Below are 22,048 nucleotides of genomic sequence, written 5' to 3'. Positions count from 1 at the left end.
CGCAGGACGGCCGGGGCGTCCCTCTGGGGATGCGCCGAGGGCCCCGCGTTCGCGCTGCCCAGAGCCAGGGCGCCGCCCGGAGCCCATGAGCACCATGCGCCTGCTGACACTCGCCCTGCTTTTCTCCTGCTCCTTCGCCCGCGCCGCCTGCGACCCCAAGATCGTCAACATCGGCGCGGTGCTGAGCACGCGGAAGCACGAGCAGATGTTCCGCGAAGCTGTGAGCCAGGCCAACAAGCGGCTCGGCTCCTGGAAGATCCAGCTCAACGCCACCTCCGTCACCCACAAGCCCAACGCCATCCAGATGGCCCTGTCGGTGTGCGAAGACCTCATCTCCAGCCAGGTGCCAGCGCCCCCAGGGCTCACGCTGCTCCGGCTCCTGCCCCGCCCCCGCCGCCTCCCCACCACCCTCCCTCCCTCACCCGCCATCCCTTCCCCGTCCCAGTTTCATTCCATCCTTTCCTAGCCCTCTCCCTCCCCTTGAGAGAGGACCCAGGGGGCTGGTCTCACTAGCAGCTAAACACCAGTGTTGGCCGGTTCCCCATCTTAGCCCCAGATCAATCACCTGCCACCGGGGCTTGTCCTCACAGGGTTTCCAGGTCTCGAGGTCCATACTGGTGTGTGCAGACATGTGGCCATTTGTTTGGTCACTGTGTGTCAGGGTCGCGGCGGGCATTCCAGGCCTGCCTGAGAGGTGCCTGTCCCAGCCACATGCAGGACTGCAGGGCTTTAAACTGGATGGGGCCTGGGGCCATCTTTGTTCCTGCTTGGAGATCTCCTTCCCTTCCTCCCTCCCCTTCCCCCATCCACAGGTCTGCCTGAGATGGGAAATGGCCCAGGTGTTGAAGCAGGGTGTTCTCCAGGGTGGGAACGGGGACTGCGTATGTGAGAGGTATCAGGGCAGAGCATGGCAGCCACTGGCTGCCAGCGCTGTGGGGGAGGACACGACTCCCGGATTTTGCCTGTCAGAGCTGTCCGCCCCCGGGCTGCGCTGCCTGCTGAATCCCAATGAGGCCTCGGGATCACTGCAATGCAGCCTTTTATGTAACAGGCGGGACCGACACCGGTCCAAGTGCTGCTCACACACTCACCTGACAGGCACGCCACATCCATGGACACACACGCTCACATGTGCACACACATTTATCCACGTTTGTGCACAGAGATGCATAGACTTAAACTAGCACCTCTTCATGCACATCGTAATTGCACAATTGCACACGCTGATTCACACACAGCCGACCCCCATCCATATCCACGAGCACACACATTCCTGTGCCACACATGCAAACACGCGTGCTCACACAAACTCAATCATACATGCACATACACATACAGATATGTTGGGGCATGCAGTATACACACACATACCCAACACACACTTGTGAGCACCTGCATGGTCACACGCATGCACACACACGCTCAGGCAAACACTGACCAGGCCCCTCTGGGTGCAGACTGTGCGGGGAAAAGGAGGGAGAAGAGGTATGGTGCTTTCTGGGGATCCCTCCTCCAACTTACAGTTTTGCTGTTTGTGGGCACTGTTCTCCCAGGGAATAGCCAGTGCCAGGAGCTCACTTACTGTCACACGCTGTGGGCCAGGTGCCGGCATGGCAGCCATCGCCACCACCACGTGGGCCAGCGCACCCCCCGCCCCGTTTGCAAAAGCAGGTGGTCCTGTAGCTCAGAGGTGGGAAGGCAGAATTGGGACTGACAGGTCCTTCTAATGTGAGGGCAGCACGGAACTGCCAAGCCATCTGCCCCGTCTCCCTGCCTCGGGGGCAGAGCCACTGGTCCAGGCAGGAAGGCCAGGTTTCCTTGAGGATGTGGTCAGTGCCCAGGTCAGCACTGGGTCTTGTTCAAACTGAGCGGGGCTCAGCCTGCCCCTGGAAGACACCAGCAGGGGGCCCCGGGCCTCTAGGCAGCTCCTTGCCCAGCTTCTCCCGCTAATACTCAGTCTGTGATGTCCGATGCACCTTCCGGAGCTGCCCTCCATCTCTGGAGTGCTGGCCTCCGTCCATCTCTGACCCAGGACGAGGGTCAGCGTGGGGCTTGGTGTGGCTCTCCCCAGCCCACGCTGGGGCAGCATGTACGGTCCCAGGACACGCCAAGGACTGGCCTTCGTCCTCCCTCTCAGGGTCTCACCACACAGCTCAGTGCAGCCCCCCAGGGTGAGGGGCGAGAGGGGAGGCCCTGGACAGGGGGTGGGGGGGAGGGGCCTGTCATCTCCCTGTGTGTCTTCTTGGTCCCAGGAGTCTTGCTCGGCCTCTGCCTCATCCCTATGATTCACTTACACTCAGAAGGTGGGACTGGGGTCTGGTCCCCCCTGCTGGGTGGCCTGCACTCCCGGGGCTGTGTGAGCACAGGTGGTGTCCCCCCGACACTACCCGCCCCCCGCTTCTGCGTTCAGCCTCTGCTGCTGCTGGACAGCCAGCTCCAGGGCAGTGCCCCCCGCTCCCCACTCGAGCTGACCCTGTCCCCTGTGTCCACAGGTCTACGCCATCCTAGTTAGCCACCCACCTACCCCCAACGACCACTTCACTCCCACCCCCGTCTCCTACACAGCTGGCTTCTACCGCATCCCCGTCCTGGGGCTGACCACCCGCATGTCCATCTACTCAGACAAGGTAAGCCTGACCGCTGGACGGGGACCCAGCCAGCTCTGCTCTCGTGTTCAGACCCGGTGGCTCGCTCCTGCAGCCCAGAGCCGCCAGCAGCTGCTGGGGGAGAGACTGGGGGGCAGGTGCTTTGCCAGGATGGGGGGGCACAGGCAGAGGGGCTCAAACCATGGGCTCTGAGCTTCAGGTGCAACAGGGTGATACACTGAGGCACGCTCACAGCTCACACCGGAACACACTCACAGTCTCACAGAGACACGCAAACTCACCCACACACAGGCACACCAGTACACACTCACAGCACACAAACTCACAGTCACACAGACTCACTAACAAATCCATACACTCACACCCACACACACACAGTCACACACATGCACAGGGACACTCACATGCTCTTACGCACACACTGACGTTCACACGCATACTCACACCATCACCCACTCAAACATTCATGCTCATGTGCACACTCACATAACTAACGTGTTCACTCCCCACACTCACGCTCTATCACACACTCAGACGGGCCCACACTCACACACTGACACACATGCCCACGCACACTTGGGCACACGGCCCACTGACAGGTGACGGGCGCCAATAGCAAGCCCTGGGAAGCAGCAGAGGCCGTCGTGGGCCAGAAGAAGAGGCAGACAGGGCAGCTTCCTGGACAGCGGGACCGGGCACTTTGGAGGAAGGGGCGCCAGGAGGAGGAAAAGCCTAGAAGTGGCTGGGACACCAGGTGGCAGTGAGGGTGTAGTTACCGGCACCTCCCGCTAGAGGGCACAGCTGGGAGAGGTTTCCAGGTGAACAGAGGAGGCAGCTCGTGGCTGGTGGGGCTGGCCTGGGGGTTTCGGGCCTCAGGGCTGTATCGTGGCCCATGGGCTGGGGGTCTGGCTGGAGTCGCCCAGTCGTGGAGCAGCAACTGGGAGAGTCTAGAGGTCACCAAGTCGGTTTGGCAGGAAACTCACCCCCATAGCAGCCGGGACCTTGCACTAGTTTGCCCAGCCCTCCCGCAGTGTCTGCCCACGGCTCTGGGAGGACTGGTCAGCTGGGGAGGCAAACTGGCCACTAAGAGGCTGGGGGGGGGCAGCCTCCTCCACATCTCCCTCCAGGCCTGGTGTCACCTGCAGACAGGCCTGGAGGGGCTGCTCGGCAGGGGACTCCAGCTTGGTGCCTTAGCTGAGCGGCCAGAGGGCTGGGCTGTTGGGGGCTTCCCAGCTCTCCCCATCTTCTCCAAATCCATCCTGCCGGGAGCCCCGGGTCCTGGATAACGCTGCCTAAGGCACAGAGGTCATCTCAGCCGGGCCCAGGGTGTCTGGGGAGGTCAGGGAGGGGTCCTCCTGGAGGCGATAGGAAAGCGAGGCCAGAGTGAGCGGTCCTCTGGGACGGCCCACAAGGGAGGAGGCCAGTGGAGGCCAGGACGGCCACCCGTTCCTGAGGCTCTGGAAACCCCAGCACACAGCAGAGGCACCCAAGCTGCTCAGAGGCACTTAACCCTCAGCTGTGAGAAGTGGAGGGCCCCCCCCTCAGGCCTTCCAGCCTCCTTTACCTCTCTGGGCACTAGGCCCCTCACATGCAAATGGGAGAACAATGCCTCTACAGAGGAGACCAGGCGGTGGAGCACAGGAGAGGCCGGGGTGGGGGGAGCCCTCTCCCAGAGCAGGACACCAGCCCATAACGTGTCCCCGCCCCAGATCCGGATTGAAGCCCAGCATGAGGGCAAACCTGCAACCAAATCTTAGAGCTCCACCTTGACCCCACTCCTGGTACAACCCACAGACCATCTGTGCCCAACACGTGGACCAGAAGGGCCTGGGTCAGGGCTAGTCCAGGACCCCAACCACAGCCCCCTTGCAGCCATGTCACCTGCTGGATGACAGACAGAGGCAAAGGGGCATTCTTGCACTCTGATTCCAAGGCACAAAGAGGGAGCAGGTGAAAGAAGGATCTGGAGGGCTCAGAGGACCCCAGGATCGGTGTGGGTCCCCAGGAACACTGCTCCCTGGGCAGCCTCAAAGGCCCTGTGCTGAGGCGGGAGGGTCCTGCTCCGTCCCCTCCCTGGCAGTGCACTTAGAGAAGCAAGGCGAGGTCAGCAAGCAACAACCCCTGGGCTCGGTGAAGAGATGGAGTATTTCGCCCCAAGAGTGAAGACTTCCTCTAAATACTGGTTATGTGAATTTGGGAAGGACCCAGTGGGGAACTTTGAGATGCTGCATGCCAGCAAGAAGTTTCTGATCTCAAGTAGCTCAGCAGCGGTGGCTGCAGGGGAGGAGGGGAACGACCCCAGGAACAATTCCACAGACGCCCCCACCCCGTCTCAGTCAGGGTGCTGCTGGGCAAACCGATCCTCCGGCTCTCAGATTAGATGATGTGGGGTGGGGAGAGAGGCCAGCGGTGGGAAGGGAGGAGTGAGGGAGGCGGGGTCCCCGGGCTCCGGGGTCTGGAAGCAGCGAGGGGGAGCGTCCGGCCCGCGCGCGCGCGCGCCCCCTGGCGGAGGTCTCGGCCCGCGTCCTCAACCACCCTGTCCCCCGCAGAGCATCCACCTGAGCTTCCTGCGCACCGTGCCGCCCTACTCCCACCAGTCGAGCGTCTGGTTCGAGATGATGCGCGTCTACAGCTGGAACCACATCATCCTCCTGGTCAGCGACGACCACGAGGGCCGGGCGGCGCAGAAGCGCCTGGAGACACTGCTGGAGGAGCGCGAGTCCAAGGTGAGGCCCGGACCGGGGTGTCCCGAGCGGAGCGGAGCCGGCGAGCCGCCGCTGTGTCTGTGGCCCGTGTGAACACCCTTCTCTTTTCATCGTGCATGGTCAGCACCAGTGCGTCTGGCGAGCGCCCGCCCCAGCCTGTCCTCGGCTCATTTCACTCGCTTTTGCCATTAGTCGAAATCTCCTTCGTGTCAGTCCCTGCGGGGCGAGGACAGGACCACCTGGAGCTCCGCAAACACCCCGTCCCGCCCCCGCTCTCCTCCCCCCTCCCCTCCTCCCCCCCCCCCGCAGCGCGCTTCCCAGCCCACACAGGCCCTAGGCTCAAAATTCCCTAGGGTGCCCCCTCAGTGCGGTGGCACCACTCACCGTGTCCCCTCCACAAAGGACCCGGTTCCTTCTCTGCTGTGACCCGTGCCCTGTCCTCGTGCCGGCCTCACCCCCGCCGCAGCCCCTCACCTCACAGCTCCCCATCACCCTCCCCAAAGCCCCACCCACGGACATCTGCCACCCCCAAGCCCAGCCTGGGCCCTGCCCCTCTTCGTGCCCCCCGACTCTCCCCACGGAACCCCGTGCCCTTCCTCTCCTCACCCCCCCACCATGGGGGCTGGGCTCTGGACTCCTGGGGATCGAGTAGACGCCTGGCTCCAACTGAACATTCCACCCCAGCCCGGCACCCACGTGTGGGCTGTGGAGAGGCCAGAGTGGCATTTCTGGGGGTCCAGGCGACCCCCACCCCACCCCTACCCATCCCCACTGCCAGCCTGAGGAGGAGCTGGTGCTCACCAGAGGAGGCCCGGGGTCACGCCTTCACCCAGCCTGGAGCCCTGGGCGCTCAGCACCTGGGCCAAGGCCCCCCGGGGTTGGGTGGAGGCCAAGCTGGGCAGAGAGGGAGGGAGGCCCAGGCTGGGGAGGGCCCCGGGAGGCCAGACCAAGGGGCGGCGGGGAGCATGTGCGGTCTGCAAAGTCAGAGTTGGCTTCAATAAGCTGAGTGCCAACCCGGGTCCCCCAGGGTGCCATAGGCCCCGAAGGGAAGAGAGGGCCCAGCTGGGGGTGAACCAGAGGGCAGACCCAGAGGGTCCTGGGGTCCTGCTGGGGGGGACTGGCTGAGTCTGGGAGGGAGGGCCCCACCCCCCTGAGACAGCACCCAGCACCAGGCACGCGGGTCACCTCCTGGCGTGCCCACCTGTGGCTGCGCGCATGCCCAGTGCATACTCACGCGCCCCCCTGCACGCCCAGCCACACGTGCTCCCTCTCACAAGCACACACGGCCGTTCCCAGGACAATCCACTCACACTCTACTACTCCTGCCACAGGCTCGCAGGCACCCTCCACACCTCCACGGCCCGGGGGCTCACACACTCACACGCGTGCACACACGTATGCTCAGACAGCGCTGGCCCTCACCCCCACCCACCACAGACTAATGTAGGCTGATGCTGCCGTGGAGACGCCCACAGACGCACACGTGCTCACAAACTCCTGTCACAGCTGCTCTGCAGCGCACACGTGGGCTGACAGGCGCGCCCATCACACACCAGTCAGCGAGGGCAGAGCAGCTGGACCTCTAAGAGAGGCAGAAGGGGGTGCTGGGAGGGGTGGGGAATAGGGGCAGGGCTGGGGGAGGGGACATCACCCATTCAGGACTGACAGGGCTGGGGTGGGTGCTGCTGGCACCACATAGCAGGTGCCTGGCGGGGTGCGGGTGGATGGGACCCCAAAGGGACGCGTTTGGCTTGGACGCAGACAGGACCTCCCTTTCTCCCAAACGTGACCGTTTCCAAGAGCTCAGCTCCATGGCAGGGAGCCTCGGTGGCCCCCACGCCCCCTCATCCCCCAGCACCTCCCTGGCCCCCAGCCCCACCCCGGGCCTAGGTGTTTGCGAGCTCCAGGTACGTGCCCGTCTGCAGACGTGCCGAGGAGGTGGTGTGATTGCTTTAGCGCCGTCATTTTCAACCGTTTATAATCTTCTTCTGTGTCTGCATATTTTCTCTGTGCACATTATTCATCAGAGTAAAAAAAGGAACTATGAAAACCTCGACCAACTGTCCTATGACAACAAGCGCGGACCCAAGGTATATATGCATGGACGTGCACGCCACCCACCGACTAGGGAGCCCCGGCCTCCGGCGCCTCGGCCGCTAGGGCTACCGTGGGCCCAGCCGCGCCGCGCCGCAGGCCCGAGCAATGAGGAGAGTGAGGTCGAGAGCAGGCAGCGTAGGCAGGAGAGGGCAGGTGCCGGCCGCCCGGGGCCCCGCAGCCCGCCCGCCGGGCCAAGGGGCAGGCACGGCCGCAGGAGGAGCTGCTCTCCGGGAAGTGCATGCGAATCTCCGGGCACCCCAGGGTTTCCTCGTGGAGCCCAGGAGGGAGCCCGCCTGCCCGCCTGACCTGCCTGCGGTCCGGGCTGCTCCTGCAGGGCCTGTGGACCAGGCCCCAGACGACCTCCCGTGGTTTTGGAAAAGGCGGCCCAGCCTCCGCTCCCGATTGCATTCCAAAACTCTTTTCTGTTTCCTGTCCGCTGCACGCCTCTTTCTGAGTCTCGGTCCACTTCAGCTTGCATGCTCAGTGCAAAAGTGAGGCCAGGAATGAGAGGTGGAGAGAGACGCGGAGCGCAGAGAGCGAGCAGGCTGAAGAAAGGACGAGCGAGGCCGGCCGGGCGAGGAGCCTGGAAGGCAGGTGGCAGTGCAGGTGGCCGGCGCAGGCCGAGGCGGCCCTAGCGGAGCTGCCTCGGGGTTCCTAGCGGCTGCGGCTCAACTCTGGCCCCTGAGGCGCTGCATCCCCCGCCCCGGCCACCTGCTAACGCTCCCGCTCACACCGCAGGCCGAGAAGGTGCTGCAGTTCGACCCGGGGACCAAGAACGTGACGGCGCTGCTGATGGAGGCGCGGGAGCTGGAGGCGCGGGTCATCGTCCTCTCTGCGAGGTGAGGCCAGGCTGGACGTGGGCTTTGGCGTCCTCGCCCAGGACGGTCCCCTCGCACGCGTACACTGGGCCTCGGGCGTGGGAGAGGGGTAAGGCCCTGCCCTTAGGAAGGCAAACGCAGCCCAGGCGATAGATGGGGTGACGCGGAGCTCTGGGAACTGGGTCAGGGAGAGGGCCTGGGGAAGTGACGTGGGGTCTGCGTGTGAGCCTGCGGGGGAAGGCCCACAGCAGGGACAGGGCCGGGGTCCCAGGGCTGAAGGGTTGGAGCAGTTGGACTAGGCAGCACGAGAGGGGAACCCAAAATCAGGCTGCTGCTGGACGGGCCTGGTCCCCACCGTAACCCTGGGGCTGAGCCCCCAGTAAAAATCTGTGTCCTCCTGGGAAGGGAAAGGCCAGGCCACCAGGAATAGGAAAAGGAAGAGCCCTGCCTCATGGGACATACATGGGACAGCCTGGGGAGACCCGCCCCACTGTCTGCCTGTCCCAGAAGCTCTGCAGGCTCCAGCAGAGTGGAGAAAAATGGCGGGGGTCACCCTGCAGCCGGCCAGCGGGAGCCAGCAATACCCTGAGTAGCAGGGCAGGTGTTCGTTTGCACGTTCAGGCAACAAACCTTTGGCACAGAGCCAGGTGCCCCCCCGTCCTTGGGCGGAGGGCAGGGTGGGACCAGCAAGGGCTCCTCGGGCTGGAAGGCATTAGCGGGCACTAACGCCCACCGCCCTCCACTCATGCACACCAGCACAGGCACTCACACGCATACACACGAACACGCATCACCCACGTACTGTCTACACATGCACATGCCGTATACACACATGTGCACGCAACATGCTTCCGTGCCCTCCTGTACACATGCGTGTGCCATATACACACCACACACACGTGCACACAGGACATTCATATGCATACACGGGCACGCTGCTACACATAACACACACAGACATGTGCTCACCTAGATACACGTGCAGACACACCGCACATGTACGTGCTCCGCACCGACACACAGTGCACAGTGCTCTCGTGCACAGGTACATACGCCACATACACACCACAGACTACATACGTGCACGAACCCCACACATGTAGCAATACTTACCGTTCACAAAGGCACAGCACCTGTCAACCACATGCCCACCTCTTGAATCCACGCAAGGCCTCTGGATTGTCAGGCGGGAAGGGACCGCTCCCCTCACACCCGGGGCTCCTCGGACGAGAGAGGCCAGAGTCCCACCACACAGGGGGACCCGCCTGCCCAGCGCGCTCAGCTCCCAGAGCCCGGGGAAGCCGGCGGTCCACCGGGCAGGGCAGACGCAGGTCTTCTTCACCCTGGCCCCCCAACCTGATACATTCTGGCTTCCCTCACGAGGGCTGATGAGAGCGTTTTGTGGAGAGACCCCACTGAGCCAATCTTAATTTTTGACCAGTTTTCTACAGAGTGCTTCAGAGTTTCTAATGTATTTCCAAACCTTTTAAAAATAATCCTCCTGAAGTTATCTTTACTGGGATCAGTTATTTCCATAAAACAGTTTGACGGGTCGATCAGGCTTTTGCCTGCAACTGCTTTACTGAAGATATCAGTTTACACGGACACAAGCATAGGTGTGTGCTCATCCCACCAAGGCCAACCTCACAGACCTGGATGGTGTCAAGCAGACAGGCCTCTCCACCAGGCTTTGTGGGCACCACTGACAGGGGCACACCGTGCCCTGACACGCACGAATTGGTGTTGCTGGCGATTTTGGCTGGATGTTGCCTGAAGCGCCTCTAGTTTGTATTGCTTTCATCCAACAGTAGCGTTCTCATTTAGAGCAAACGCGGAAGATTTGCATTTCTTCCTTGAGAAACTTGGGGGCAGGCCTCTTAGGGAACCTAGGGCCATCTTAGTTTCCAGGCTCAGCCATTGGGAAGATAACCCAGCACTCGGACAATCTCCCCAACCTCTTTGTACCCCGATGCCCATGCATTAGAGAAGTAAAGTGTCTGTCGTGGTCCAGGCCCATCTGGGACCAAGTTCGGCCCAACAGGGGACAGAGGGTGGGAGCTCCACCAGGCCCAGGGTCCTTGTCCTGACCAGAGGGAGCCCAGCCCTAGGGGACCAGGTCCACAGAGGCTCACTTGTAAGGACGCGCCAAAAACTCAGGACCATGCGTGCCTGCAAGGCGAGGCCTGTGCTGTGTCCTGCCAGGGGCCCCAGCCCTGGGTGGCAGAGAGAACACAGCTGCTTGTGCAGACTCCAGAAGGGAGAGCAGGTGCCCTCATCTCTCTCCGGTGGCTTCTGCTGTGATGCTCAGGGCAGCTCCCTGGGTCTCGGTCCCAGAAGCATCTGACCAACCAGAAAGCCCCCAGCCCCTCAGTTCACAAGCTTAGGCATGGAGCACCAGAGGGGTAGGGCTTGTCCAGGAAGTTGCAGGAGCACGGGCTCAAGGGTGGACAGTCCAGGCACACACTCGACTCTGTCACTTACCACTTGTGTGCCCTGGGTGCCACAGTTTCCCCTCCTGACACAGGGGTAGTACTTCTGCCCATCTCACAGGGAGGTTGTGAGAATTAAATAAGATGGTCCATGAAAAGCATTCAGAATAGTGCCTGGTACCTGGTGAATGAGTCATCAACCAGTAAGGATCCATCACCATCCCACGTCACCCAAACCCTGCCCACCAAGGGCAGCGGGCCAGCAAGAGATGTTGGGAAGCTCAGGGGGTCTGGGCCCACCCGCTCGCTCCTGTGGGGGTCTCCTGGCCCAGGTGCGGTGCAGGCTTGGGGTGGCGGCTGCACCCCCTCTCTGCAGTGTCTCCAGACCTCCCTTGGGGGAGGCAGGGTTGGGGAAGAGGCCACGTGGGTAGGCCACGCTGCGGAGGAGGCCCTGGGAACGTGGAGCAGCCGCCGCCGGCCGCGGGTGGGGAGGGCTGGAATCCTGGCCCCTCACCCGCTCTGCCCCACAGCGAGGACGACGCTGCCACCGTGTACCGCGCAGCCGCGATGCTGAACATGACAGGCTCGGGGTACGTGTGGCTGGTGGGGGAGCGTGAGATCTCGGGGAACGCCCTGCGCTACGCCCCGGACGGTGAGTGCTGGGCTCCAGGGTCCCGGTGGGCAGGGGTCCCCCACGGGCTCTAAGCCAACGCTTGCCCCAGGCATCATCGGGCTGCAGCTCATCAACGGCAAAAACGAGTCGGCCCACATCAGCGATGCCGTGGGGGTGGTGGCCCAGGCCGTGCACGAGCTTCTCGAGAAGGAAAACATCACCGACCCCCCGCGGGGCTGCGTGGGCAACACCAACATCTGGAAGACCGGGCCGCTCTTCAAGAGGTGGGCGGGGCCGCTCGTCTAAGATGGGCGTGACCACTCATCTGAGGTGGGCGGGGCCCCTCTTCCTAGCTGAGCGGGCTGATCTCCTAAAGTGGGCGGGCCACCGTTGCGGCGTTGGGAACAGTCGCTCTTCACAGGGTGGTCCAGCCCAGCCTGCTGTATCCTATGGATACCGCCACCTTCCCCAGTTTTCTGCTGTGTCCTCCCCTGCTCCACCCTCACCTCCATCTCCACGATGATAATCATCTGCCCCATTTCCAACACTCGGATGTCACTGAAGTCATGGCTGCTTCCATTTCTCCTGCCCCCACCTTTTAACACTGCTGCCCACCCTGAGACCCCACCGCACTCCCCAGGATGGCTAACAGCCCTGGGGAGGAGGATCTTGCCTCAGGTGGGGACTGGGAGAGTCCACGGGCCCAGGAGGTCAGACAAGGAATCCAGGTATGGCACCCAAGCCTGTAGAGAGCCAGGGCTGGCCGGAGACCCAAGTGGATGGCCACAGCAAGGCAGGAGTTAACTCAGAGAACCCTGGACACCATGGCACTAGTGTGGGGGAGGCCCAGCCCGACACCAGCACCGCCACCCCCAAGTAGCTTGTGCAGAGCCGTGGTCCACGGGGCCCACGACAGGAGCACACACACAGCTGCAGATACAGGCAGCATATGTGCACACGGGCACATGCGTGTGTACACAGGTTCAGAGAGGCACATGGCACATCCCACGTGCCACAAGTACATGCACAGGGTTGCACCCCACACAAAGATCTTGTGTGCACACATATATGGCCCAGTAGACACCCCCCCACACACACACACAGGCGTGCACATTCAGGAAGAGTGCTTCCCCGCCACTGGCTGGTGAGCCGCCCACTGCTCCTCCCTGGGCTTCTGCCTGCTCATCTGTAAAGCTAGGACAGCTGCTCTGAGAATCAAACACCCCAACCCACAGAAAGCCCTCAAAACAGGGTCTAGAGGCCAGGAGCTGCTCGACTGACGTAGCTGTGCCGTCCACCTGACTCACAGTGGGCGGGGCTAACTGCAGCCCTGATCGTTCTAACCCGCACCGCCCCCCTCCAGAGTGCTCATGTCTTCCAAGTACGCAGACGGCGTGACCGGCCGCGTGGAATTCAACGAGGATGGGGACCGGAAGTTCGCCAACTACAGCATCATGAACCTGCAGAACCGCAAGCTGGTGCAAGTGGGCATCTACAACGGCACCCACGTAGGTGGGGGTCATGAGGGGGTGGGGGCTGGGGCCTTAGGGTCCTGGGGCCGAGACCCCTGCGTGGCCACCCTCCATCTCATACTCCCACCCCCAGGTTATTCCCAACGACAGGAAGATCATCTGGCCAGGCGGAGAGACAGAGAAGCCCCGAGGTTACCAGATGTCCACCAGGCTGAAGGTGGGGGACCCGCCACCCTGCCCTAGCCCCCACACACGGTGTACTCCATCCCGCCCCTCAGGTGCAGAGGAGGGGACGGTGAGGTCAATGAAAGTGACTAAAGGAAGTGGGGACGGGACCAGCACCCGCTGCCATTGCACACACCTGGCACTGCAGGGGCAGCAGGGAGAGTGGGTGGAGGGAGGAGGGAAGCCGCCGGCCCCCCGTCTCATGGGCTCTCCCCAGCACCCCTTCTGACCCAACTCCACTTAAATCTGGGGAAGTCATGTGGGCCAGGACTCCCCTGGGGATGAGCCGATCGGGGACAGGGGAACAGGTGGGTGGACTTCAGCTTCAGCGCTCTCTGCCCTGAGTCCTGGAGATGATGCCCCCATACTCTTCATCACACCTCCAAGTGGTCCTAGCCAAGCCCCCACGCTTAGCCTTCCTGGCCTCCTGCCATGACTCGGTCTCACTGCCCTTCTGAGCCCGCTCTCCCTACAGCATTCCCTATGGCCGGCCAGCCCCTCCGTGATTCCCTGGGCCTCTGGGAGCTCCCTTCCCCGGTTGGCCTCATCCCTCACAGCTTCTCTTCCTTGGCCTGACTCTTCTATGCTCCTTTGGACTCATCCCAGGGTGCCCTCCCCAGCGTCCCTCCCACACTGACCCACACCAGCACCGGGCTGGTACCTGAGCTCACAAATGGCGAGGGCCTTCAAGCACTGTGCTTCTCCCAGTGTCCCCCCCCCACCCCCAGGTCCTCAAATGTCTCTCAACCTTGTCTGCTTTCTGAGCTAGCTCCCCCATGGCCTCTCACCTGGACCCCTTTGTCAGCACCTGCCCACAGGTCACCACCCCTCTCAAGGGGCAGAGTGGACTTTCCCAAAGCCAACGCTCAGGAAAGACACCTGGTATTGAAAAGTCTGAGGTGTAAAACAGCCAAAACAGTCAGCCAGATGGTCCCACACAGGCTTCGAAAGCCAGATGGCTTTTTACAACTTGTTTTTGTCTGATTTTTTTTTTTTTTTTTTTTTTTTTGCGGTACGCGGGTCTCTCACTGCTGTGGCCTCTCCCGTTGCGGAGCTGTGCTCCGGACATGCAGGCTCAGCGGCCATGGCTCACGGGCCCAGCCGCTCCGCGGCATGTGAGATCTTCCCGGACCGGGACACGAACCCGTGTCCCCTGCATCGGCAGGCGGACTCTCAACCACTGCGCCACCAGGGAAGCCCTGTCTCACTGATTTTTTGGACACTAAATTGTTTATTTTTTAATTAATTTAAATTGGAGGATAGTTGATTTACAATGTTGTGTTAGTTTCTTCTGTACAGCAAAGTGAATCAGTTATACATATACATACATCCACTCTTTTTGAGATTCTATTCCCATATACAGGTCATTACAGGTTATTGAGTAGATTTCCCTGTGCTATACAGTAGGTTCTTATTAGTTATCTACTTTATATATAGTAGTGTATACATGTCAATCCCAGTCTCCCAATTTATCCCTCCCATCTCACTGATTTTTTTTAAAAATATTTATTTATTTATTTATTTGGCTGCGCCGGGTCTTAGTTGCGGCACGAGGGATCTTCATTACAGCATGCGGAATCTTTAGTTGCAGCATGCAGGATCTTCGTTGTGGTGTGCGGGATCTTTAGTTGTGCCATGCGAACTCTTAGTTGCAGCATGTGGGATCCAGTTCCCTGACCAGGGATCGAACCCGGGCCCCCTGCATTGGGAGTGTGGACTCAGCCACTGGACCACCAGGGAAGTCCCCTCACTGATTTTTTAAAAGCACGAGCATGTTACTCGCACAATAGAAAACGACGAGGAAACTTTTAAAGGCAAATAAGCTCCTTCAGGGGCTCCCAATCTCCTGCCCTCCAGGCTGAGGCCGGGGGCTGCCCACCCTGGAGGAGAAGGGGCCTCTTACACCGACCCCACGTCCCCTGGGGCCCCTCGTCACATGCCGTGCTCGGTTCAGCCCCCTTTGCCTGTATCTGTCCTCCGCACCCCCAGGTTTCAGGCCCCTGAAGGACAGGGAGGAGAGAGCTCCCCAGCATGAGCCCCAAGGAGCCCCTGGATTGCAGAGGCCTCGGCAGAGAGGGCGGCATCAACGGGGAAGAGGAAGGGAGGAAGGATAGATGATCAGACAAAGACCTGCTGCAGGGGAGGCTGAGGCCAGGAGAGGCTGGAACACCAGACAAGGGCAATCCCTGCGGGTCCCCGGACCTGTGCAGGCTCTGAGTGCACATGCCCCTGTCCTCATGGCAGGGGTGGGGGCAGGGGGCAGGCTCTGGGCTGGGACAGGTGGTTTCTCAGCCCTGAGAAGTCAGAGAAGGGGCCCAGGGCAGACTTTAGTGATGTGCAAGCCAAGGCCCAAAGGAAAGTGGCCAAGAGCAGGCATGGTGCTTCAGGAGGCCAGGCGCCTTCTGAACGCTGAGGTGGCCTGGGCACGACTGGGGAGTCTGGGGCCCCTCCTGCAGGCAGCAGGCCGACCAACTTCCTGAAGCTCCAGAGGGGGCAGTGTGGGGCATTTGCAGGGGGCGGGTCGGGTCCGGAGGGGGGGTGTCCAGGGGAGTCTGGATGCTGAGAAGAGGACAGCACCCCAGGGCAGCCCAGGGCTGGTGGTCCAGGCTGGGTGTCGCCCTCCCTTCCAGATCGTGACGATCCACCAGGAGCCCTTCGTGTATGTCAAGCCCACGCTGAGCGACGGCACGTGCAAGGAGGAGTTCACCGTGAACGGGGATCCGGTGAAGAAGGTGATCTGCACCGGGCCCAACGACACGTCGCCGGGCAGCCGTGAGTGCAGGGCTGGGGCGCGGGCCGCGGGGCGGGCGGGACGGCGCACCTGCGAGCCCCTCACTTTCCGCCCCTCCCCCGCGCCCAGCACGCCACCCCGTGCCTCAGTGCTGCTACGGCTTCTGCATCGACCTCCTCATCAAACTGGCGCGGACCATGAACTTCACTTATGAGGTGCACCTAGTGGCGGACGGCAAGTTCGGCACGCAGGAGCGGGTACGCGTGGGTCTCTGGGAGCCGGCGCGGGACCCAGTCCAGGTGGACCCGGCCTGGCTAAGGGCAGGGTCTCGGGTGGGCGGGGCCTGCAGGCTGGGTGGAGCCTGGGTGGGCGGGGCCTTCGAGCCAGGCGGGGTCTGGAGTGGGAGATCCCGAGATGGGTCCGGGCGGGAGCCCGTCGGGTCCGGGGAGCAGGGCCCGCCCGCGGGGGCCGTGTCCCCACCGGCTGTGTCTCCCCACAGGTGAACAACAGCAATAAGAAGGAGTGGAACGGGATGATGGGCGAGCTGCTGAGCGGGCAGGCAGACATGATCGTGGCACCGCTGACCATCAACAACGAGCGCGCACAGTACATCGAGTTCTCCAAGCCCTTCAAGTACCAGGGCCTGACCATCCTGGTCAAGAAGGTGCGCAGGGGCGCAGCAGGGCGCGGTGGGGTCCTGGGAGGGCCCGGGCGGCGCTGACGGCCCGGCCTCCCGCAGGAGATCCCCCGGAGCACGCTGGACTCGTTCATGCAGCCCTTCCAGAGCACGCTCTGGCTGCTGGTGGGGCTGTCAGTGCACGTGGTGGCCGTGATGCTGTACCTGCTGGACCGCTTCAGGTGAGCGCGGCCCGGGGGCCGGACACCTCCACCTGCGGGGCGGGCGGGGCGGGCGGGGCGGGCGGCGGGGCGGGGCGGGGCGGGCGAGGGGCGGGGCGGGGCTGCCTCTCCCGCCCTCTCCCGCCCGCCCTCTGCGCCCCCGCAGCCCCTTTGGCCGGTTCAAAGTGAACAGCGAGGACGAGGAGGAGGACGCGCTGACCCTGTCCTCGGCCATGTGGTTCTCCTGGGGCGTCCTGCTCAACTCGGGCATCGGGGAAGGTGAGGCCACGCCCGGCCCGGGCCCCATGCTGCTCCGCAACCCCCACCCCCCCACGCCGGGAGCTGACCGTCCTCTGCCCGCAGGCGCCCCCAGAAGCTTCTCGGCGCGCATCCTGGGCATGGTGTGGGCCGGCTTCGCCATGATCATCGTGGCCTCCTACACTGCCAACCTGGCGGCCTTCCTGGTGCTGGACCGGCCCGAGGAGCGCATCACCGGCATCAACGACCCACGAGTGAGGCCTGGCCCGGCTGGGGGAGGGGGGCGTGAGGTCAGCGGCTGCCTGGGGTGGGGCCGGGGAGCAGCCGCGAGCCGGGCCCTCTGACCTTGCAGCTGAGGAATCCTTCGGACAAGTTCATCTACGCGACGGTGAAGCAGAGCTCCGTGGACATCTACTTCCGGCGGCAGGTGGAGCTGAGCACCATGTACCGGCACATGGAGAAGCACAACTACGAGAGCGCGGCCGAGGCCATCCAGGCCGTGCGGGACAAGTGAGGGGCGGGGCGGGGCGGGGCGGGGCGCCGGACTGGGCGGGACAAGTGCGGGCGTCCATCTTTCCAGTGAAAGTCAGAGTGTCCAGGCTGGATGGGAACCACGGGAAGGGGATAGACAGGGGGTCTCCAGGCTGGCGAGAGGGATTGCAAGGGAGCCAGGGCGGCCCGAATGTGTGGGCCCCTGTGACCCTGCCCCTGCCCGCAGCAAGCTGCATGCCTTCATCTGGGACTCGGCGGTGCTGGAGTTCGAGGCCTCGCAGAAGTGCGACCTGGTGACCACCGGCGAGCTGTTCTTCCGCTCAGGCTTTGGCATCGGCATGCGCAAGGATAGTCCTTGGAAGCAGAACGTCTCCCTGTCCATCCTCAAGTGAGCCGGCCCCACTCCGCCCCGCTCCAAGAGCCCCACCCAAGGCACACCACCTCCCCCCACCGGCGCAGCCCCCAGATGCACCCCGCCTGCCGTGCCCCGCCCCGCCCCGCCCCACCCGGCCTGTGCCGGCCTGGCCTCCTCCGCGGGCCCGCCTCCCTCGGCTCACATGTCCCGCCCACCCAGGTCCCACGAGAACGGCTTCATGGAAGACCTGGACAAGACGTGGGTGCGGTACCAGGAGTGTGATTCGCGCAGCAACGCCCCTGCTACCCTCACCTTCGAGAACATGGCAGGTGGGCCCCCATGCCCCTCGACACCACTGCTGACACGGGGTGGACTCCCCAGGGGGCCGGCTGCCTGGCCCGCCCACAGCTGAGGCACTGGGTCTTGGCCCACAGGGGTCTTCATGCTGGTGGCCGGGGGCATCGTGGCTGGGATCTTCCTGATCTTCATCGAGATCGCCTACAAGCGACACAAGGACGCTCGCCGGAAGCAGATGCAGCTGGCCTTTGCAGCCGTGAACGTGTGGAGGAAGAACCTGCAGGTAGGGCGGGCCACCCTCCGAGGCCTGGTGCCCACGGCTCGGCCTGGCCCCGGCCCTCCTCCATCCCCGCAGGCCGAAGCGCTGGCTCTGGCTCCCAGGAGCCCCTGTGGCAAGGACTGGAGCTGGGAGCCACAGCCAAGGCCGCGCTGCTGGGGGCCACCCGCAGGTGGCCACCTCTGCAAAGCCGGGCTTCAAGCGTCCGCCTGGCCCCTCTGTCTCCAGAGTCGCCCACCGGCGCCCATTCCATAGGAAGGCAAACTGAGGCAGGGTAAGACAGGGACCCACCTGGGTGTAGCATGTGAGTCCAAGATGCACTCTGCCCTCGCCGCCCCACGCCCCTCCTTGGCACCCTCTGGGGACCCCCTTCCCCACTGCCCTGGTGTGTCCTGTGCTCCATATAACTCCAGTCTTAACTGGCCGGCTGCTCCTGCCTGGCACCTCAGGCTGTGTCTGTGGGAATTTGCCGCCAGCAGAGGACAGGCTGCACGTGGGGTGGCCACAGCCCACCTGGGACGGGCTTGTGCCCCACAGTCCAGCCCCGGTCTGCCCCATCTCTTCTCTTTCTCTGGGTACCTCCCCGGAGCCCGTGCCCGGGGAGGAAGCTGGTGTTGCAGAGAGGGAGGGCCGGAGCGATGGGGTGGCTGGAACCCCACACCTCTCATCTGCCCACTCTTGCTCTTGGGACCTGGCCGCTGCTCTCGCTGGCGGGCACAGGGCCCGTCCTGACCATCAGACCCGAGGCCAGGGTCCCAGGAGCTGCCTCCGTCTCTCCGTCACTCCAGTGCATCTCGCCACCTGCCTTCGGCCCCTCAGCCCCTTCCTGATTCTTGGTGCGCTTCCTCGGGGGTCAGAGTGGCCGGTGGGGCCGGTGGGGCAACTCCTCCCGTGCTCGGAGGGCTCCTCCTCCTCAGGACGCCCCTAAGCCAGGGGCACCTCGGAGCCAGGGAGCCAGGCGGACCTCCCAGGAAGAGAGCCAGATGGGACCCCCGAGCCCAGCCCCAGCATGAGCGAGGTCAGGCCCGAGAGCCGGGCAGGAGCAGAGTCCGCCTGCGAGTGTCCGACCATCGGTCGGTCCATCCAGCACAGGGAGGCAGGCCGGAGTGAGGGCCCGAGTGGCCAGCCAGGCCGGGCAGCAGCCCCCAAGGAGCAGGCGAGGGCAGGTGTGGCCGCCACCCTTAGCCGTCTAATCACTTATACATATTCATTTTAGGATAGAAAGAGTGGTAGAGCAGAGCCTGACCCTAAAAAGAAAGCCACATTTAGGGCTATCACCTCCACCCTGGCTTCCAGCTTCAAGAGACGTAGGTCCTCCAAAGACACGGTAAGGGGAAGAGCGCCCAGTTCCACGTCTCCGACTCTTATCTCGCCCCTCCGTGTCTGTGTCCCGTGCATCAGGCGTGCCCTCCCCCCTCCCTCGCCATCCCACCCGCTCCCACCTCTGACTGCCGTGGCCTTTCTGCCCTCACCTCTACTCGCCCAGCACACTAGGTCTTCTCTCTCTGACTCTCTAGATCTTTCTCTCTTGGTCCTTTCTCCCGCTGGCCCTCACCGGGTCCTCTTCCCCGTGTGTCTCTGCGTTAGTCTGCCCCCCACCCATGCCATGACGCCATGCGCCATCTTGAAGCCGTGTCATGTTGTTGGTCAGCCAGTCAGCCTCACCGCCTCGGGGCTGTGCCCAGGGCCCCGGGAGCCCGGACCACGCTGTCCCAGGCTCCTCACCTGTCGGGAGGCCGCACCACCTCTCTGTTACGTCCGCTTCTCCAGCCTCTCCCAGAGAGGCCCACCGCCCTCTCTCCCTCCCTGCGACGTCCATGGAGGGATGGCTGTGATGTCCCATCCGCCCATCTGTCTGGCCGCCAGCCCTGCCACCCAGACACCTGTCTCACGTGTCTCACCAGAGCCATGCCTGTTGCATTCCCTCCATGTGGTCTCTGTGTGGGCCGGGGCTGGGGGCCGGGCCTGGCTCCATCTGGGTGGACGGCTGGGGCCTGGAGTTGGTACAGGCCCCTGGCCACAGGGGCGTCAGGTGGGGGATGGGTGGGACCAAAGGAGGCGGCTCCCACCCCAGGCCGAGCAGGGGCCCTGCAGGAGGCGTGCCGGCAGCACCCAGGGATCTGAGAACGGATGGAGGTGGCCCTGAAAGCCGTGGCCTCCAAGCCGTGGGCACTGAGGCTCCTAGACGGAGGCTCAGGAAGGGGAGGCCTCTACGGAGATCAGTGCCTCAGCGCCTGACCCCCCCACCCCTTCAGAGCCAGGCCTTCCACCTGAGCCAAGAAACTCCCTGCCCTTCTGCCTTGGGCAGCCTGTCACTGGCCCAGATGTGCGCGCTCGAACCAAAGGCCCCCCCAAACTGACCCAGCCTTGCTAGGAGCATCCCCAGGTGAGGAGGGGGCCGCCCAGAGCCAGCACAGCCCTCAGCCCGGCGGCCTCCCTGCGGTCAGGGGTGGGTCGGCCTCCAGTCCACAGGGAGCCCCTAAGCCATGGGCAGCATCACCCACAGGGTCTCCTGCTCCAAGGCGGAAGGAAGCAGGGTTTGCAGCCGTCACCCCCAGTGCGTGGGAAGAGGGGCAGACACAGGACACAGACAGGGCTCAGCACAGAGCCCTCTGAGTCCCAGGTGAAGCCACCACCACGCCCCAAGAGGGGCCTGTGAGGCCTGGCTGCTCCACTTCCCAGAGCTCAGCACAGACAGAGTGGGGGGAGAGGGAGGGTCTGTGGGGCTGGGAGCACAGGCCTGGGGCTGTCCAGGCCCGGGAAGTGGGTGGAGCCTGAGCCAGGGGACCCGCCAGGGGGTGCAGGAAGAGGAGGATCAGACAGGAGCAGGGGTGGGGCAGTCGGGGGGAGGGGCGAGAAGGTACCCAGCAGACAGCGCTTTGGGGGCCCGCAGCTGAGAGGAGGAGCAAGAGAGTCACGCAGGAAATGGGCCATTTTCTGAGGACGTCACTGAGTCCCACCCCCCATCCCGGCCTGGACCAGAAATGCAGGCCCCTTAGCTGGTCCAGGCGCAGCTCAGAGACCCTCATGGTGCCTTTCCAGGGACACGCTCCCAGCAGACTCCTTGCCCGAGCCTCCCCAGGGACCATCCTCCAGGCCAGCTCTGGTGCCACGTGGCATCTGGGGCTGGCCTGCCCTGCAGGGGTGACTGGGGACACTGCAAGCTGGGGGCTGGGCGGGGGAGGGCAGCCTAGCTCCCACCGCTTCAGGCTGGGCGCCTGCTCGGAGGGAAGCCTGGGTGGGGGGCTCTGTCGGGAGGGGTGGGGTCAGTCCGGCTGCTGAGATCCTCTGCCCCTGTCCCGTGGCTGGTCTGGGCCAGGGCGGCACTGGGCGCTCAGGGCTGGGGTCCCTGGCGGCCGGCGGGGCCAGCGGGTATTGATTGTTGGTTCTTATTTATAGAGCACCGGGGGTGGACGCGGCGCTTTGCAAAACCAAAAAGACACAGTGCTGCCGCGACGCGCTATTGAGAGGGAGGAGGGCCAGCTGCAGATGTGTGCCCGTCATAGGGAGAGCTGAGACGCCCTGCCCGCCCTCCTCTGCCCCCCTCCCCCGCAGACAGACAGACAGACGGACGGGACAGCGGCCCGGCCCACGCAGAGTCCCGGAGCACGACGGGGTCAGGGGGAGGAGCACCCCCCAGCCTCCCCCAGGCCGCGCCCGCCTGCCTGCCGGTCGGCCGGCTGGCCGGTCCACCCGTCCCGGCCCCGCGCATGCCCCCTGAGTGTCGGGCTAACGGGCGCCTTGTCTGTGTATTTCTATTTTGCAGCAGTACCATCCCACTGATATCACGGGCCCGCTCAACCTCTCAGATCCCTCGGTCAGCACCGTGGTGTGAG

The 22,048-nt window shown here is 63.6% G+C and overlaps 1 protein-coding gene across 8 annotated transcripts; it reads left to right on the top strand.

Annotated features, from left to right (window-relative positions):
• Positions 1–85: 85 nt before the first annotated feature.
• On the top strand, positions 86–22,047 carry GRIN1 (glutamate ionotropic receptor NMDA type subunit 1; the record flags this gene model as incomplete). Of its 8 annotated transcripts, none has more annotated exons than XM_082627337.1 (21): positions 86–343; positions 2,493–2,627; positions 5,156–5,332; positions 7,339–7,401; positions 8,147–8,247; positions 11,186–11,307; positions 11,378–11,552; positions 12,632–12,776; positions 12,874–12,957; positions 15,596–15,737; positions 15,826–15,953; positions 16,196–16,360; positions 16,436–16,554; positions 16,700–16,812; positions 16,897–17,045; positions 17,144–17,301; positions 17,510–17,671; positions 17,858–17,967; positions 18,073–18,218; positions 19,429–19,539; positions 21,979–22,047. In XM_082627337.1, the coding sequence occupies 21 exons, from the start codon at positions 86–88 to the stop codon at positions 22,045–22,047; spliced, it is 2,832 nt and encodes a 943-aa protein (XP_082483463.1). The 8 variants fall into 8 exon arrangements, with proteins under 8 accessions (XP_082483463.1, XP_082483461.1, XP_082483464.1 ...); XM_082627335.1 differs by lacking the exon at positions 21,979–22,047 and adding an exon at positions 21,612–21,728; XM_082627338.1 differs by lacking the exon at positions 7,339–7,401.
• Between the last annotated feature and the right edge of the window lies 1 nt (position 22,048).

Source organism: Mesoplodon mirus, assembly GCF_964341445.2.
Source record: "Mesoplodon mirus genome assembly, chromosome: 1".
Lineage (NCBI taxonomy): Eukaryota > Metazoa > Chordata > Mammalia > Artiodactyla > Ziphiidae > Mesoplodon > Mesoplodon mirus.
The sequence above is the reverse complement of the archived record's forward strand: the minus strand, read 5'-3'. Positions and strand labels throughout refer to the sequence as shown.